Source organism: Gossypium arboreum, chromosome 8 (genome assembly GCF_025698485.1).
Source record: "Gossypium arboreum isolate Shixiya-1 chromosome 8, ASM2569848v2, whole genome shotgun sequence".
NCBI classification, from domain to species: Eukaryota; Viridiplantae; Streptophyta; class Magnoliopsida; order Malvales; family Malvaceae; genus Gossypium; species Gossypium arboreum.
Window position 1 is genome coordinate 7,665,805 of NC_069077.1, and position 17,236 is coordinate 7,683,040.

Here is a 17,236-nt window from a genome sequence, read left to right on the forward strand (position 1 = left end):
TTCTAATGAAGTTTGGAATTTATTTTTTATATTTTAAAATAGAAATTAAATGTTATTGCTTTTCAATTTAAAAATTTATTTTAATCATCAATATTTTTCGTAATTTTTGTCAAAATATACCATCAATGTATCGATGTAATCATGTTATCTTCAAAATTTAAATTATTAAATACTTAAAATATCTAATATAATAAATTTTGACATAAAATACTAAACTATATTTATATATTATATATTTTTCCTTCTCTATTTTTATTTACTTTTTACCTTTTATGTTTCTCTTTTTCTTTTTTTATGAGTTAATTTTAACTGCTTTTAAAATTTTTATTATAAGAATTTTTTAATTTAATTTCAATTTATGGTGGTTTTAATTTGATTTGGAAGTTATAATTTCTTTTCCAATGTAAGTTTTTTTTTTTTTTGGTCAAAATGGCATGTTTGCTTTTATTTTGATAATTGCAAAATTGAGCACTTTAATTTTAAATTAATTTTCAAGACTTCACATTTTCACTTGAATTGTAAGGGTAAAATTTAGTTTGATTTTATTAAATGCTTTATGCATTATCAATTTGTAGTTACATTTTTTCACTCTTAATTGCATTTATCTTTTGATTACACATTTTAATGATCAGTATAATGGATCAATACCCATCGATAAGTAGAAGATTATACCTTAGATCTAAGTGGATTTAACGATTAGTGTCGGATATCATAGAATGAAGTTGTTTGGATTTTGGTTTACAGGTCCATGAAGAGATGGATAAGGAGAGCTCTCGATTGGCGCAACCAGTACAAATGGAGAAGGCCATACAACAATAATTTTAATATCCTTTGTAAAAATTTTAAATAGTATAATAACTATTTTATAACTTTTTAAAATTAAGTGGTCAAAATATAAACTTACTAATACTGTAACATCATTTGTGTTTACCCTTGAGTATAAGACTATCCTAATTAAATGGCCCAATTTGAGCCGGGCTTGGCCCAATAATTTAGACCAATTTCATGATCTAATTTATTCAAAGCCCATTTTTCCATTTTCAACACCAACAGATAAAGAATTAGTAATAAATTAAAACACTTTCCCTGTTTCTGAAGAAAACACCATAATTTTGAAAATCCTCAAAAATCTTGTTCAAAAAGAAACCCTAAATCATGGGTCAGGGAACACCGGGTGGTCTGAACCGACAAGGCTTTCCAGGGGATCGGAAACAGGATGGTGCCGATAAGAAGGAGAAGAAATTTGAGCCGGCGGCACCACCGGCTAGGGTGGGCCGTAAGCAACGAAAACAAAAAGGACCGGAAGCGGCGGCCCGGCTTCCTACTGTGACGCCGCATACTAAGTGTAAGCTCCGGCTGTTGAAGCTGGAGCGGGTCAAGGACTATTTACTAATGGAAGAAGAATTCGTTGCTAATCAGGAACGGCTCAAGCCGCAGGAAGAGAAAGCCGAGGAAGATCGATCTAAAGTCGATGATTTGAGAGGGTCGCCAATGAGTGTGGGTAATTTGGAGGAGTTGATCGATGAGAATCATGCTATTGTTTCGTCGTCGGTTGGGCCGGAGTATTACGTTGGGATTTTATCGTTTGTGGATAAGGATCAGTTGGAGCCTGGATGCGCTATTTTGATGCACAACAAGGTAAATTAATTTCTTAAGCTTTCTGGGTTTTTTTTTAAAGATGATATTGTTTAAAGGTAAACGATTGAAAGTATTCCAGCTGAAAGGAACTGAATTATTGTGCTAAAATATTTTAATTTGTAATTTAGATTCAGTGCTGGATAGATATGTGGTTTTATATCTGCAGCTGCAAGCTGATAGAACTGCTGCAATTTAGAATTCTTGTGAAATTGATAACAGGGTTTTAATATGTGTTGTTACTTTGATTAAAACGGTGAGTTTTTTTTTTTTTTAAAAAACTTTTGATCACTTGTTTAATTCAAAAATGAGTTAAACGAGTTCAAGAAGGGATATTTGGCTCATCAAATTAGCTATCATAGTTGGTGATATATTTGTCAATTGGGCATTCAAGTTCATTTTGGATCCGATCAGTCTTGATTAAGTCCATTTGAGTTTTGAAAATTTCAGGTCATTTATAGTTTAGGTCAATATTTTGGGTTTGAGGCTAGGATTTTTTTGGTTTGGTCATCTCGGGTTTCGAATCATTTCAGGTTCTGGTCAGTTTAGGTTTTGGTCATTTTGGATTACCTCTTTGGGTTATTTTGGGTTTGTGTTTTTTCAGGTTCAGGTTATTTTGGGTGTGGGTTGTTGACTTTTAATGGTCAAAATGAGTTGGTTCAGGTTTGTGTTCATGTTGATCAGATTGGTTTACGGGTTCGGGTTAGAATTGACAGGACTAGTTGGTGATATTCGTGTGGTGTTATTATTCTATGTCACATGGTACCCTTGCTGGTCCGAAATACTAGTATAAATTTTCATTTATTTGATGGTTTTGCATCTTTGTTTCTTCATCTCTTGCAATTTACTTTTCAGTGGGAAATTTATGCTTGGTTATTGTATGTTTTTAGGTTCTTTCTGTTGTTGGACTTCTGCAAGATGAAGTTGATCCCATGGTATCAGTTATGAAGGTTGAAAAGGCTCCATTGGAATCTTATGCCGATATAGGAGGTTTGGATGCTCAAATACAGGAGATTAAAGAGGCAGTTGAGCTCCCTCTGACTCATCCTGAACTGTATGAAGACATCGGTATCAAACCTCCAAAAGGAGTTATCTTGTATGGAGAACCTGGCACTGGCAAGACCTTGCTTGCAAAGGTATTCGTTCATATATTTCCATACCCCTCTGTTTCATGTTAATCTCTTCTCTGATTAAGAGACAAAATGTCACATCTCAGTTCTAGTCATAAGTGCAAGGCATGGACATGATAAGCTTCCAAAAGTCAGATTTGAGGGACAGCATAGACACATGTGAACTTGAAATATATGTTACTTATTTGTCTTGGTCATATGCGCATGTTAATAGTTTATGCTATTGCCATACTTTTCTGGATTGTTTGTTGTATAAAGTCAGAGCTGATTTTATTATGTCATTTATGTTCTTTCAGGCGGTGGCTAATTCTACATCAGCAACTTTCTTACGTGTTGTTGGCAGTGAATTGATTCAGAAGTACTTGGGAGATGGTCCCAAGTTAGTTAGGGAACTCTTCAGAGTTGCTGATGACCTTTCCCCTTCAATCGTCTTCATTGATGAAATTGATGCGGTTGGTACTAAGAGGTAAGGCAGTGAAACAATCATGCCTTGATGGAAATAGACTAGGAATTTTTCTCATCAATCTGCTATACAGGTATGATGCCCATTCTGGTGGTGAACGTGAAATTCAGAGGACCATGTTGGAGTTGCTGAACCAATTGGATGGCTTTGATTCGAGAGGAGATGTCAAAGTGATTCTTGCAACAAACCGAATTGAAAGTCTTGATCCAGCTTTGCTTCGTCCTGGCCGTATTGATAGGAAAATTGAGTTCCCCCTTCCTGACATCAAAACAAGGAGGCGCATTTTTCAGGTATGGATATGATCTCTATATTAGATATATTTCATCGTTCATGAAGTTTTCATCTTTAAAGCTTTGCTTTATTATTCTAATTCCATTTTCAAATCTTTGACTACAGATACACACATCAAGGATGACATTGGCTGATGATGTGAACTTGGAAGAATTTGTGATGACAAAAGATGAGTTCTCTGGAGCTGATATAAAGGCAATATGTACTGAGGCTGGTTTGCTTGCTTTAAGAGAGCGACGCATGAAGGTGAGACTCATATAAATTACTAATAAACAAAGTCTTTGCTCTGTTTTTCTTATAATATATTTAGGTATCTTTTCTAACATATAAGGTTAATAGTACAAAATTACACCCTGAATCTATAGGTAATAGAACTGAGACGAGATTCATAAATTTACCAACATATATATATATATATTCAATACTACAACATTGCATTCTGGATATGCACGTATTAGATTCGAAGCAGGTTCATAGCAATTAGAATCAATCCTTTGCAATTTGCTATATGCACTACATACATGTAGATGCTGAAAGCTATACCTCCTTTGGTCTAGAATAGAACTGTTCTAGCATTTTTTTTATTTCTAGTTACAATTGATTTAACTTGAAAGAAAAAACTGAAAACTAAAGTGTCAAAATGTTTTTCATTGCAAGATACAAAGATCTCTAAGAGACTGCATTGATCCCCCTTCTGTCTGCAAGTACAATGCTTCACTTGCTTTAGTTTTAGGCTTATTTTAGATTTTGGGCAAATACAGTGCTACTAGTGCCATTTTTTGGCTGCTGTATTTGTGTTCATAGTGCCGTAATTTGCAAAAGTAGTAAAGGGAACTTCCATATATCCTCATTTTCTGTAAAACACTAAAACTAGTCATTGATATATATAACTGGTACTATGACTGCACTCAACATCTTATGGGTATTCCTGGTTTGGCCTGACTTTCGGTCACTCAGTCATGCCTCTCTCTACGATATGTATGGCTAAGGCCTTAAGTTCCTATGTACTCGGATCTTTATGGCTCCATTTATTTGATTATAAAGCTTTATATATCATATGAGTTTGCTGATCGAGATTTTGTCAGTATAAGTACCATGGAGGTCCTTGTACTAGGTGTCAGATTATATTCTGGCCTTTCTACTTAAAAATGAGCATATTTGTCCCTATATATTAGATCAAAGAGTAAATTGGTCCTTTTGTTAAATTTTTTATCAATTTTTATTGTTAAAAATTGGTCCATATACTTTAGCATAAGGTACACATGGCATGCCATGTGTCATTGTTTAGTATTCAATCAATCATGTTAATTTTTAACAATAGAAATGAATGAATTTTTCAACAGAAAGGACCGGTTTGTACTTTGATTTAATGTAGAAGATTAATTTATTATTTTTTAGTAGAAAGGGTAAAATGTGCCTTCATGGCATTTTTACCAACTTTTACCTAAATCTATCTTATATATTAATGTAAGTTCTTGGTCCAATTCGATGTTTCAGGTGACACATGCAGACTTTAAGAAGGCCAAGGAAAAGGTGATGTTTAAGAAGAAAGAAGGGGTTCCAGAAGGACTTTATATGTAGAAAAACCTTTTAAGTTCTCAATTAAGCTTTCCTTGGTTCTATTGTAATTCTGGATTCAAGTTGTTCCCAAATTTGTCTTCTGTATTTCATGGCAAGCTCATACAGTCTAGTAGCAATATGAAGCATAAAAAAATTGATAAATCCTTTTTATGGCATTTACAATAACACTTGTTTTAGTAATTTGCTTGAAGCCTTGAGAGTGGGGACTTTTTATTTCGGTTCATTGCAAATTTAGAACTTTAATTTATTTCATCTAAAATTGTCGATTTATCATATTCATAAAATAATATTTCCTTGTATAAAAACAGATGTTTACCCTTTCAATGTTGATAATATTTCTATTTCTATTTTTATAATGTTGTTCGTAAGTTTAATTTAGTCACACTATTGACCTTAAAAGTGATGATGCCAGTTTTAATGATTTTATTAATGCTGTTAACACTATTATCAATTAATAATTGATATTTGATGCAGTATCATTTTATGTACCGTAAATAAAATATATTAAGTTTCAATTTTTTAATTAAATTAAACTTATTTTCTTTTTATTATTTTAAATGATATTAAATTCGATTTTTCAATTGGCCAAAAGAAAATTTTGGTTTTTTTTCAATTTAGTTTGGTCGGTTTTGATTTTAACTCGGTCGCAATGATTAGTTAATTTATATGATGTCGATTTGGTTTCACTTTTAGATTTTGAAACTACTTTAATCGATCGGTTCGGGGAAATGGGGAGGAAATATTTTTATTTTATTTAATATTTATTGATACAAATTATTTTATTTAATGTTAATATTAATATTAATATAAACATTAAACTAAAAGTCCGTACAAAATAAATACTTAAGAAAAGAAAGCTATATGCAAATAATGAAGAACCATAAGATTGAATTACCTAAGATGCTTGTGCTTATAAGAAACCGCATAATCACCGATTAATAATAATATGCGTAAAATTTCCTTTTATGATATGCGTTATCACCCCTTGATCACTTATAGTACTCCAAACATCTTATTGCATTTTTTAACTAAAATAGAATATTATTATCAAAATTAAATTGTACTTCCAGAATAGTCCTAATAAGACATTATCTCAAGTGGAGACTTGACATACCCCCTCTTTTAGGCCCGTCACAAGGAAAACAAAAATCGAGATTTGTTTTATTTGGTATCAAATGTGAGTTGTGAGTAAATAGAATAACTTTCAAGAGTATCGATATCATCACATGAATCGTAAATGTATGAATGTGGTGGACCAAAAAATCCACAATTTCTAATGAAATAGGGAACAAAGTAACTTTGTCCCCTTCGGCCACTCTAGGTCAAATTGGTGCTCGATGTTGCACTTGGAGCTGTTGCACCGGGTGCTAAAGCATGGGTATTTTGTACCCATTGAACAAAGACGGTTTGTAATTGTATAGCGGTATCCGAAGGCAAGGCGAAACTTTGATTACAGACCCGACAAAAAAAACTTTAGTATCTAACTTATACAGACACCATAGTTTAAGGGTCTCTGTTCAATTAAGCCAAAATTAAAAACCCAAAAACCTAAATTCACAAAACCAAAATAGAAGAAAACATCCCTGCTGGCTGACCCCCGTCTTCACCTCCGTCGCCAGTCGGCCGTTCCCCCTGCTGGTGCCAGCTTCACATTTCTCCTCTGTCCGCCGGTTTCCGCCTCTACTCCTCATCTGTCGGCTGCCGCCACCGTTCGTCACTCTCTCTCAACGGTAACGTCTCTCCGTCAGTCGCTTTTTCTGGTTTCTGCATTAAAACAAAACTGATCTTGAACAACAGTTGAGATAGGAGAGATTAAACAACAGCCTCCTTTTCCAAGTTTTAAGCATGAATATGAAGAAAAAAGAAACTATCATTCACTAATTTCATTGAATAATTACCGAAGCCCACAACGTTCACTGGTGTTGTTGTCAATAATTATTAGCTCCTAAGATTAGTTCTAGGATTGATTTCATTGAATAATTAAGTGTTTTTCATGGTGTTGTGGGTTTTTCTAGTGAGTGTGCTTTGTTTGGGTTAAATCGATATGACCAGATTTTAGACTGTTTCTTATCCACAAATTTCCTGTGATTGATGTCTGTGTGGAAGTTCCTTCTTAGTTTTCAGGATTAATCTCGGTCTGGGATTAAATTATAATTTCAACATACTAAAGGGACTGAAATCATTATTAGACCGCAATACTAACAAAAACTAACTAATAAAAGAGAACAAAACCTTAGGAGTTTGGAAAGGAGGCAATCGTCTCAGCCCCGCCATCGTCTTACCTTTCTTCTTCCTCCAATCAATAGCTACTTTTGTTTTCTTGGGTTAATTTTCAACGCCCCAAATCAAACATTAAAAACGCTTTTTTTTTTTTTTTTTTGCTTTGTTATTTGGCGAAGAAGAAAAAAAAAATGGGAGGTCCTTCACGGCAGTGTCAAGTTTGCAACCAAACTCAATCCAAATACAAATGCCCATCTTGTCTTATTCCTTAGTAAGTTCTTCAGCTCCCTTCCATTCTTTTTACTGTTTTCTTATTTATGGGTTTTTATTTGTTTATTTTACTCTTTTCATTTTTTTTCAGCTGTTCTCTGGCATGTTTCAAGACACACAAAGGTATAACACCCAACAATTCCTTTTAGTTCTCTTTTTTTCCCCTTAATTATTCTGTTTCATCTTTTATTTGTTCATTTAGGTTGATAAATATTCAAATTTTGCTTTATTTTATTGCTTTTTAATCATAGGAATTTTGTTTGCCTAGTCCTTTCTCATCAACTTATGTTCTAAACTTCTAATAATGGTGTTGAATGTGTGTTTGCTAAAAGTACTGAACCAATTGTGTATGGTCTCAATTTTTGTAGATTTAAAGGAAAATTTGGGTTTATTGTCCTTTTTAACTTACTTGTACTTTGCAGCTAAATTCGTAAGGTGACATTGTTATTGTGATACTAGAAATTGGGAATTAATGTGCTTTTTTGAATGATGCAGAAACTCCCTGTGAGAAGTCGGAATCCGTAAAAGAAAAATCTGGTGAGAACTTTTTTTCTAATCAATGATGCTTGTATTTTTAATGCATTAGATGTTCTAATGATATCTTTTTATAGATTGGTACATGTTGAGAGGTACTAATTGATTTCACCTCAGGGTCGATTTTCTTTTGTTGATGACGCTATAAACTCTTATGAAGTGATAAATTTGGAATTCTCTTTTTGTTTCATAATGTTCAGCAGTATCGACACCTTTCTGGTCTGTTCAATAATTCATATTGAGCTTTATGTAATTGGAAACCAACTGCAAATATAACCGATGTGTATTTCCACTTAAGTTCGGGTCAACAGAAAATAACATAGCCAAGGGGTTTTACTGATGTTTCCTAGCTGAAGTTGAGCTCTGCTCTGTGGTTCTAGAACAGCCATATTTAAAAACTAATGCGATTTGTGAATAATACAGGAACCCCCAGTGTGAATTTGGGGTCCAACGATAATGCTATAACAACTAGTGTCAAGCCGGAGTCCACCAATGATGCAGTACCCCCCAGTGTCGAGCCGAAATCATCTGAAGGAAGACCCAGTAAGAACACAGTTCATCAACTGCATGTTTTTCGGTGATTGAAAAATTCAGAAGTTGTGAAAGACTTTTCATCAATGGAAGCCACCATTTCTTTTAAAAACAAATTTTTTTTGTTATATCTAAACCAAGCGAGTACCTTTACGGTTCTAAAAGCCTGGGCAAAGGAATCATGTTTTACATTTGCTTGCTTGACATGTTACGGTGTCTAACTTTACAAGTTTTTGGAGGTCATTGCAACTCAAAGAACTCAGTTCCATGAAATATCATTCTCATACACGTGAATTATTTTTCTTCTTCTTGGTGTGTTAATATCAAGAACTTAATCAAATCCTTCTTGTCTTGGAAACCTACAAAAGCTCAAATGTTGTTTGTTTTGTTTCTATTAGCTGCTAGTCGAGAATTTCTGGTGGGGAGGAAACTAGAAGTTGAGGACCCAAGTGAAGTGCTACAAATTATGCAGATGCAGGCTATTGGTATATTCTTTTTAATCTTTCCTAGCTTGGATATCTTTAGTAGATCTTTTGCTTTCGATAAGAATTCAATGTATCCATGGGAGAAATACTGAAATCTCATAGGGATATCTTACATCTCAATATATCGATGATGGTTATAGATGATTCAATGGTTGTAATGTGTTAAAAGGATCTGCCGATGGTATTGTGGTGGACTTGTGGTAGAATATTTTTTGCATTTTATAGTAGGCCGATTGCATAGGTTTTAGCTAGATTTGGTCTGCATGAAGTTTTATGTCAGGCCCCAAAACATTTTTCCACATCAGGTAAATTGATTCTCGGGGACTCATTGTACACCAGATTGAGATGTATGGTTGAAGCTTAAATGCCTTCCAGCTTAAGATAACTAGCTCGTATGATCAAAATGTTTTCATTATCCATATGATGTTAGAGCCGGAGAACCTTTAGACAAACTGTCTTGATGCTGAATCAGGTTAAATCGCTTCACACAACTATTTATATCTATCATGTTCTCTCATGCAGCTTCTTCCAATGACATCCGTGAAGCCTTGAAGGATGAGCATCTTCAAAAACTTATCTCTGATATCGATAGCTCCCCAGATGCATTGAATGTCAGTGATGTTATTCCCACTTGAAAACCAAGATCCGAGACTTATTTTCCTTTTTGCTGATGATGTTCGTGCGCCTACTGAATCTTGTTTTTACCTTTTGTTAGGAACTCGACAAAGCTATGGGACTGGATGTTTTTCGCATTTTCAGCGATAAGGTATCTTACCATCTTCAGCAAGTTCAATCTTATAGTTCTACTTTAACAATATCAGTTTTTCTTCTTCGCCTGTCAGGTTTCTGTATAATCACTCGATTGTTGCCAATCAGAACTTGGTAATGCCCGAAGTTTAACTGTCAATTGTTTTCTCTATCATCAGATTTTATCCGCAATCAATCAATGACCACATATCACAAGGCCTCTGAAGTTCTTTCTCCGAATACATTGATGCCAATATATATTTATGTCCAAGGTTTGCTGCTGTCTGAGCCTGGCCGGCGGTCGATGTTTCTGTAAGTTTAGTATTTTGGTTAATCGGAGGGTAAATTTTGTGCCCGGTTTTATCTCACTTAAGGTCGGTTTTCATTTGCAAGAATGCGGTCTTTAATGATTATTGTGAACATTTAAGCTTTACGAGAACTGATGTTCCAAATATAAGTAAAAGTTTATTGTTCTAAAGCTGGGAATCCATTAAAGTAGAGCTTAAACCCTTCAAGGAGGGTCTATTACTGTCATAATTTGTAACACTAGAACCCCAAGCTCAATTTGCACTGATTTTTTTTTTTTTTTAAAGAAAGGGATTTATATACGATTAGAGAACGTAAATCATGTCAATATATATATCTTCTATTAATTCTTGTAATGGTTTAATATTATTTTTCATTCTTATGAGTTGTGAGCATAAGAATATAATTAATTTTAATATGTATTTGATTGATTGGAAACGCAAATAATGATTGATGATTTATTTACCAAATGTATCACTAATTTTATTTTATCAAATTATAAATTTTTAAAGGGTACAAAATCAAGAGGGATTAAATGTAAATTTACCCTACTTAAAAGAAAGTATGGTATTTAAAGAAGTTTAAAAGTTCAAGAGCCATAAACAGAAAATATTGTGAGATCTCCGATTCTTTTTAAGTTTTAAGTTTGAAATTGCGTAAATTAATCTCTCTCAAAAATTAAAGTAGTTTAGTCTAACTAATGATATTTTCTATTAAATGTATATAATTTTAATTGATATAATAATAAATTTACCCTTCAAAGTTTATATATTTTGTTAATTTAGTCTCAACTTAATAAATTTATCAACATTTGAGTAAATGTGTGAATGTTGAGGTTAAATTTGTTAAATTTTTTAGAGCTAAGGCCAAAATGACTAAATATATCATCGTAGAAAGTTAAATTTGTTATTATATCAATTAAAATTATATACAATTGATATAAAATATTATTGATATAATTAATTGTTTTTAATTGCTTACTTTTAAAATTGAAAGGGATTAATTTACTCAATTTTAAAATTGAGAAACATTGGAGAGTTCGTTTTACCAAAATATTCATTTTCCAGAGGAGGATGCTAAAAATTGAGGAAAACTTCAGTTTTAGTGGGCGAAACACGTAAATATTCCAAACCCAAACCCCTATAAACTATTAAGCCTACTCTTTCCCACACCCAAATCCTATCAGCAGCGCCGCTTATCTGCTTCTCTTCTCCTTCTCTTGCCTTTCCAGGTCCCAAACTCTCAGTCTTCCTCCAGCTCCTATCCTTGTAAGCTCCCACTCTTTGTTTCTCCATTCTGTTTTTTTTAGTGTCTGTTCTTCTAGTTTTTCTTTATGATTTGTTAATTTAAACCCCATTAATATATTTGATTTTCTGATTTACTTTTACTGGAATCAACATAGGATCGAGCTTCTTTCTTTATTACTAATGTTAGCAGTAAACTATCGTGTCTGCAGCACTTCATCGAATCTTCTTTGCTTCTCCATAATTTTAGAAAGTAATCTATATGCAATAAATATAAAAGAAAAATAACGCTACTTTATCATTCGTTGTCAAATCCATGCGTTAATCTCTGTTTTGTTGGAAGATGAATTTACATTTTTCCATTCAGTTTTAATATAGATATGTAAAATATGTTACAAAAATCTAATTTATTTTTAATCGAGTTCGAGCAGCTCCATTACATCTTGAACTCGAGCTCAAGCTTAAAGATAGAGCTCTTAATTTTGAGTCGATCTTGAGCTTGTCAGTATTGGCTTTATTACAACAACCCTAGTATCGAATCCATTATTATAGTTTTTAAAAACAGTAGTTCATTATCTGATTTCTTCTCCTTGATTTCATTTTAATTTCAGTAACAGGAAATGGCAGTCACATTCAACGACTTGGGTTCTGCTGCCGGCTTGAAGAAGCTCGATGAGTATCTCCTCACTCGCAGTTACATCTCTGGGTAATTTTTTACTTTAATGAAATGTTCTACAGTGGTTAGGTTTGATCTTGTTCGGTTTAGGATTTTTGTTTATTTGTTTGTTTTTGCAGGTACCAAGCTTCAAAGGATGATATCACCGTCTACACAGCTCTATCTGGGGCCCCATCGTCTAGCTATCTGAATGTTTCTCGATGGTACAAACACATAGATGCCCTTTTGAGGATCTTGTAAGTTCTACTTTTATTTGTGATTATTTAGAAGTTTATTATGTGGGATTTGGATGGTTAATAGAAATGTAACGTTTGATTTAGAGGTGTTTCTGAAGAAGGCTGTGGTGTGACTGTTGAGGGATTTGCTCCCGCTGAGGCTGTGGCCACTCCTCCAACTGCAGATTCAAAGGCAAGTTAATCTGGGTGCTTATATGTTCTAATTTAGTTAATCAATTGGTTTGATTATTTGCATGCTGATTCTCAAGTTGCTTATGCAAGTGCAGGCTGCAGCTGCTGAGGATGACGAAGATGATGATGTAGACTTGTTTGGTGAAGAGACTGAGGAGGAAAAGAAGGCGGCTGAAGAACGTGCAGCTGCCGTTAGGGCCTCTTCCAAGAAGAAAGAATGTGAGCCGCCCTCAAACTTGTTTTTGTTATGTTCGTAGTTGACTATTTTAACTTGGGATTTTATTCTTCTTTGGTCTCAGCCGGCAAGTCCTCGGTATTATTGGATATTAAGCCATGGGACGATGAGACAGACATGAAAAAGCTTGAAGAAGCAGTAAGAAGTGTTCAAATGGAAGGACTACTTTGGGGAGCTTGTAAGCGCTTAATCTAATATTGTTTATATATTGTATGCGATAGATTTTATCCATCAACTGACATTGGATTTCATTTCATGTTGCAGCTAAGCTTGTGCCTGTTGGTTACGGAATCAAGAAATTGCAAATTATGATGACAATTGTGGATGATTTAGTGTCTGTTGATACTCTGATCGAGGAACATCTTACAGTGGAACCAATTAATGAATACGTTCAGAGCTGTGATATTGTTGCATTTAACAAAATATGTAAGTTATTCCAGAATTTGATTTGTTTGCGATTTCATTCACACCTGGGTTTTACTATTATATATTATATACTTAATCAGATTGTTGGCACTTTCATCCTATCCTATTACTTACAGGTGTTTTTTTTTTTTTTGCAGAAACTATTTTGGGATGATGCAATAGTAGTTTCTTGAGGAGTCCTTCAAATTTAAGATTTTCATGTTTTCTTGTTTTGCTTGAACTTTAATTTATCGTGTTGGTTATTGTTTTTGGTTTTGCTAGAGCTTAATTTATTGTGTTGGTTTTTATTATCTTATTCATAAAAGAAACAATTATTCATAATTTTTTACTGTTTTTTTTAATATTATGCATATCTATTTCTCTTTGGGGTTCAAGTTATTTCTTCCAGCAACGTTATTTTTCTTTTTGGAATGCAATGTACCTAATCACTTCTTATTCTATCTCTTTTAAAATGTAATATATTTTATCATTGCCCTCACAAATTATTATAAATTTTGTAACAATTATTCACAACAGAGTAGAACAATTATTGCATTAACTTAATAGCTAGATAATTATGACATTAATTTAATTATTTAATTCACTTTAGAACATGTTGTGAAAAAATATATCGTCTAACCAAATCGATTTCGAATATCTCAATTTTTATTTAATACATTTTCGATTCCAAAAGTTAAAAAATTGGAACGGTGTGATACAATTTTTGCCCAAAAAGTGAACCCAGAAGAATCCTATGTTTTCAGAGATGAACATTACCAAAATGACTACTATTTGAAACTCGCCAAGGAAAAGATAAGAACGACGTCGATTGATAATGTGAAGCACTAATCCTATTGCAACAACGATGTCGTAAGATGATGTGAAACAACTACTTGCCAAACTCCCATACCACACCTCCATCCTCTGTCAAAAAAAGAAAAGGTGCATTTAGCAATAAGCTTTGCCTAAAATCGAAGATATATATATGCTGATGCAAACCAAGAATCATATGTTTCATTTCATTCACTAATTCTCAGTTCTGGGTGACCTTTTTCCGGTTATAATTCAAACAAACAAATAAGTTTAAACATGTTATGATAATAACAAAAAGATCAACAAGCATATTCAAACAAGAAAAGCCGGATATATATATACCTTTAATTTTCTTGTTTATCCAGACCTCGAGTAACATCCCGGCGCCAATCCCACCAGCAATACATGCTCCATAAAAGGCTAGTGTAGAAGGAGTTGACATTCGAGGAAGGAAATAACAATCCGGGATTTGCCTAATCTTCTTCGGAAGTCGTTTCTTTACAACTGATTTACCACCAGAGCTCGGATCTTTCTGCAACTCACTACCGATTGCTTTCCAATCTACCCCTTTCAACGGGTCCTTTGTCTCTTCGGTTCCCATTAAAGACTAACCTGTTAAAAGGGGAAACCACACAAATAATAAACTATGTGAGCATATCGTGCTGATAATGCAAAAGAAATATTATCATTTTTTAGATGCCGCTGAAGAAACCACACACCCTCTCTCAGAACCACTATTCGAACCATGCTTGCACTCTTCAGTGCCATGAATTCCGACCACATATCGGTTCTTTAGCAGCATGGTTCTTGCACGACAACGGCTTCAAGAGGTATCTTTAAGCTCTCTTTTACATACAGGAAACAAAATTTCGAAGATGTGTTATGTTTTTCAACAGCATCCAAAGAAGACAACACCCCATGTTTCACATCAATAAACTGAAACCTTAATCCTATGAATCTAGTGTCTGAATAAATTTATGAGCTTCAAATTTGAATTATAAAGTAAAAAAAAAAAAAAGCAACAATCTAATGCAGGTCTTAACAAAGTCATCAACTAATACAATTAACACTAAGAATAAAACCAAGCAATTTATGTTAAACATTTCATAAAATTAGTTAAGGAAAATCATCAAAAAAAAATATACTTTTTATCATCCCAAAACGAAATCGAGGATTTGTTAAAGTGGAATTAGCAGATAGATGCGAACCCAAAATCTAAACTTCTAAGGTTTTAAATTAGAAAAAAAATCTAAGTGAAAGTAATATTAAAAAAAGAAGAAGGTTGGATAAGAATCAGAGGAATTACCTTTACCAGAGATCGATGGGAGCAAAGATTGGTAGCTTAGCGTCGAGATTCGAAAGATTGATACTTGGGGAGAAATGCAAAGGGAGATGGGATTGGGGGTTTAGGGTTTTGTTTTTTCCTAGTTAGGTTAAATTCTGTTATTAGCCCTTATACTATTCATAAGTTTAGTCTTTGTACCTTCTTTTTGCTTATATTTAGTTCCTATACATTTCGTATTTTAAAATTATAGTTTTGACCTAGCGATTGCTATTAAACTCATTAAGCTAAGTTGTGATATTTGCAAAATCTGATGTATATTTATCATGTGTAATGTCATATTACTTTATTATTTCTATATATTATTAAAAAGAATTAAGTAATGGATTTAATTAATATTTTTAGAAATGGACTGGTGGTCGAACTAGTCAGGCCTCCAGTTCGTTTATTTGATCGGTTTGATTAGTTCGATGAAAAAAATAAAAAACTTAATCAACCATCAGTTCAACCAGCTTTTAGCCGGTTCAATTGATTTGTACCATTTCATAGTTCAAGTAGTTCGATAACATTCTTTGGACCGATACTCTCACTAGCTGACCCAACCTAGTTCAAACATCAATAGATCTAACGATTATATTTGTGGTTAAATTGAAAATCTGATATTCGAAAAGTATAGGAACTAAGAATAATCTAATTGGAAAAACATAAACTAAATCTATAACTTTACATATAATACAAGACTACTTGTTGAGTTCAACCAACCGGATTTAATTGTAACCGTTTAGGCCAAGATTAAAATTACAAAATTTGAAAACGACAAATTAAAATTGACCAATACAAAAAAATATAATAATTAATCTATAACTTACACATAGTATAAATATTAATAATAAAATTTGACATATGGTAGGAATGTTATTCTAAGCTAGAATGTTATTTCAAATCGATATTTAAATCTAAATACCCTAAATTTAAACCAAGTTTAAATAAGGAATATTTTTCGAGCCATTTAACTCAAACTAAATTTAAATGAAATGATTTTTAAAATAATTTTATTTAAATTTCTTAATATATATAAATATAAATATAAATATTAATATAAATTTATATTTATATTTTATTATATTATTATTAAATATAAATCTAATAGTGACCTTCTATTATTAAATAAAAATTACCCATGTATATGTTGTTGTTTTTTTCTCATTCCTTAACTGAAATTAATGAAAAAAAATGGGCATGTATATCATAAAGAATCTTCCATTTACCTTAAGTAGACTAAGAATTATTATATTAATTTTAGGGTCTACGACTAAGAGAGGAATCTTTCAACATTTTGCATTTTTTCTTAATATTGAAAAAGAGAGGAATTTGTTTGATTTTACGAATAAGAATATTTGGTTAAATTCTAGATGCATGCATGCATTTCGAGTTTGTCAGTAAAGTAAAATATGGGTAAATTACATTAAATATTGTTAAATTATTAGTAAAATTATGTTTTGATTATTCAATTTTAAAAGTTACAAAATGGTTATTGAACTATTTAAATTAAGTCACTGAGTTGTTAAAATTGTTATTATATGGCCTTCTCTATTTGTACCGCCTGTATCGATTGAAAGCTCTCATTTCCCTTTTATTATACAATTCTGTTTTTTCTTAATGAAATAGCTTTAAACATCACGAATTCATGAACCAAAATCCAAACAATTTTCTTATCCGATCTTCAACACTGACCATCAGATGGACTTGGATCTAAGGTATGTTATTCTACTCGTCCATGCGTATTGATCTACCGTACCAATTATCGAATTGCCGTTTGGAGCTCACTAACCAAACTTAAGAAAATAAAAACCTTTAATAGCCCAGTGACTTAAATAAAAAATTTTAATTAATTCAATAATCATTTTGTAACTTTATGAAATTGAATTCATGATCAAAATGTAAATTTATTGATGTTTATGATTGTCAAGTTACAAGCATA

General features: G+C 32.6%; 4 protein-coding genes and 1 long non-coding RNA gene across 8 annotated transcripts; 3 read left to right on the forward strand and 2 right to left on the reverse strand.

Annotated features, from left to right (window-relative positions):
• Positions 1-1,026: 1,026 nt before the first annotated feature.
• LOC108469896 (26S proteasome regulatory subunit 4 homolog A) lies at positions 1,027-5,241 on the forward strand. The gene is made up of 6 exons (XM_017771001.2): positions 1,027-1,638; positions 2,526-2,771; positions 3,062-3,231; positions 3,302-3,518; positions 3,625-3,765; positions 5,017-5,241. The coding sequence occupies exons 1-6, from the start codon at positions 1,156-1,158 to the stop codon at positions 5,098-5,100; spliced, it is 1,341 nt and encodes a 446-aa protein (XP_017626490.1). The 5' UTR covers positions 1,027-1,155; the 3' UTR covers positions 5,101-5,241.
• Positions 5,242-6,276: 1,035 nt separating this feature from the next.
• On the forward strand, positions 6,277-10,365 carry LOC108467771 (uncharacterized). 3 transcript variants are annotated; one of them, XM_017768533.2, is made up of 9 exons: positions 6,277-6,830; positions 7,500-7,591; positions 7,682-7,713; positions 8,086-8,127; positions 8,548-8,667; positions 9,054-9,140; positions 9,663-9,751; positions 9,856-9,906; positions 9,983-10,365. In XM_017768533.2, exons 2-9 carry the CDS (start codon positions 7,512-7,514, stop codon positions 9,992-9,994), a joined length of 513 nt encoding a protein of 170 aa, XP_017624022.1. In that variant the 5' UTR covers positions 6,277-6,830; positions 7,500-7,511; the 3' UTR covers positions 9,995-10,365. The 3 variants fall into 3 exon arrangements, with proteins under 3 accessions (XP_017624022.1, XP_017624020.1, XP_017624021.1); XM_017768531.2 differs by having other exon boundaries at positions 6,348-6,830; positions 10,067-10,365; XM_017768532.2 differs by having other exon boundaries at positions 6,348-6,830; positions 7,503-7,591; positions 10,067-10,365.
• LOC128279486 (uncharacterized) lies at positions 6,527-7,663 on the reverse strand. 2 transcript variants are annotated; one of them, XR_008269675.1, is made up of 2 exons: positions 7,333-7,663; positions 6,527-6,864 (listed from the first exon to the last, which is right to left on the reverse strand). It is a non-coding gene; the product is annotated as an uncharacterized LOC128279486 (long non-coding RNA). The 2 variants fall into 2 exon arrangements; XR_008269676.1 differs by lacking the exon at positions 7,333-7,663 and adding an exon at positions 6,999-7,291.
• Positions 10,366-11,244: 879 nt separating the features above from the next.
• LOC108467484 (elongation factor 1-delta-like) lies at positions 11,245-13,555 on the forward strand. The gene is made up of 8 exons (XM_017768106.2): positions 11,245-11,461; positions 12,049-12,143; positions 12,233-12,349; positions 12,434-12,521; positions 12,616-12,739; positions 12,820-12,933; positions 13,020-13,181; positions 13,319-13,555. Coding segments are annotated over exons 2-8 (693 nt in total). The 5' UTR covers positions 11,245-11,461; positions 12,049-12,057; the 3' UTR covers positions 13,321-13,555.
• Positions 13,556-13,808: 253 nt separating this feature from the next.
• Positions 13,809-15,427, reverse strand: LOC108467485 (uncharacterized). The gene is made up of 3 exons (XM_017768108.2): positions 15,280-15,427; positions 14,316-14,585; positions 13,809-14,084 (listed from the first exon to the last, which is right to left on the reverse strand). The coding sequence occupies exons 2-3, from the start codon at positions 14,572-14,574 to the stop codon at positions 14,050-14,052; spliced, it is 294 nt and encodes a 97-aa protein (XP_017623597.1). The 5' UTR covers positions 14,575-14,585; positions 15,280-15,427; the 3' UTR covers positions 13,809-14,049.
• Positions 15,428-17,236: the final 1,809 nt, after the last annotated feature.

Coding starts and splice junctions, on each gene's coding strand:
- LOC108469896 (XM_017771001.2), top strand. CDS start 1,156: ATGGGTCAGGGAACACCGGGTGGTCTGAACCGACAAGGCTTTCCAGGG. Junction 2,772..3,061: donor GCAAGACCTTGCTTGCAAAG/GTATTCGTTCAT, acceptor ATGTTCTTTCAG/GCGGTGGCTAATTCTACATC. Junction 3,232..3,301: donor GATGCGGTTGGTACTAAGAG/GTAAGGCAGTGA, acceptor TCTGCTATACAG/GTATGATGCCCATTCTGGTG.
- LOC108467771 (XM_017768531.2), top strand. CDS start 7,512: ATGGGAGGTCCTTCACGGCAGTGTCAAGTTTGCAACCAAACTCAATCC. Junction 9,141..9,662: donor TATGCAGATGCAGGCTATTG/GTATATTCTTTT, acceptor TCTCTCATGCAG/CTTCTTCCAATGACATCCGT. Junction 9,907..10,066: donor TTCGCATTTTCAGCGATAAG/GTATCTTACCAT, acceptor CTCTATCATCAG/ATTTTATCCGCAATCAATCA.
- LOC108467484 (XM_017768106.2), top strand. CDS start 12,058: ATGGCAGTCACATTCAACGACTTGGGTTCTGCTGCCGGCTTGAAGAAG. Junction 12,522..12,615: donor CTCCAACTGCAGATTCAAAG/GCAAGTTAATCT, acceptor ATGCAAGTGCAG/GCTGCAGCTGCTGAGGATGA. Junction 12,934..13,019: donor AGGACTACTTTGGGGAGCTT/GTAAGCGCTTAA, acceptor TTCATGTTGCAG/CTAAGCTTGTGCCTGTTGGT.
- LOC108467485 (XM_017768108.2), bottom strand. CDS start 14,574: ATGGGAACCGAAGAGACAAAGGACCCGTTGAAAGGGGTAGATTGGAAA. Junction 14,085..14,315: donor GATAAACAAGAAAATTAAAG/GTATATATATAT, acceptor TTTTTTTGACAG/AGGATGGAGGTGTGGTATGG.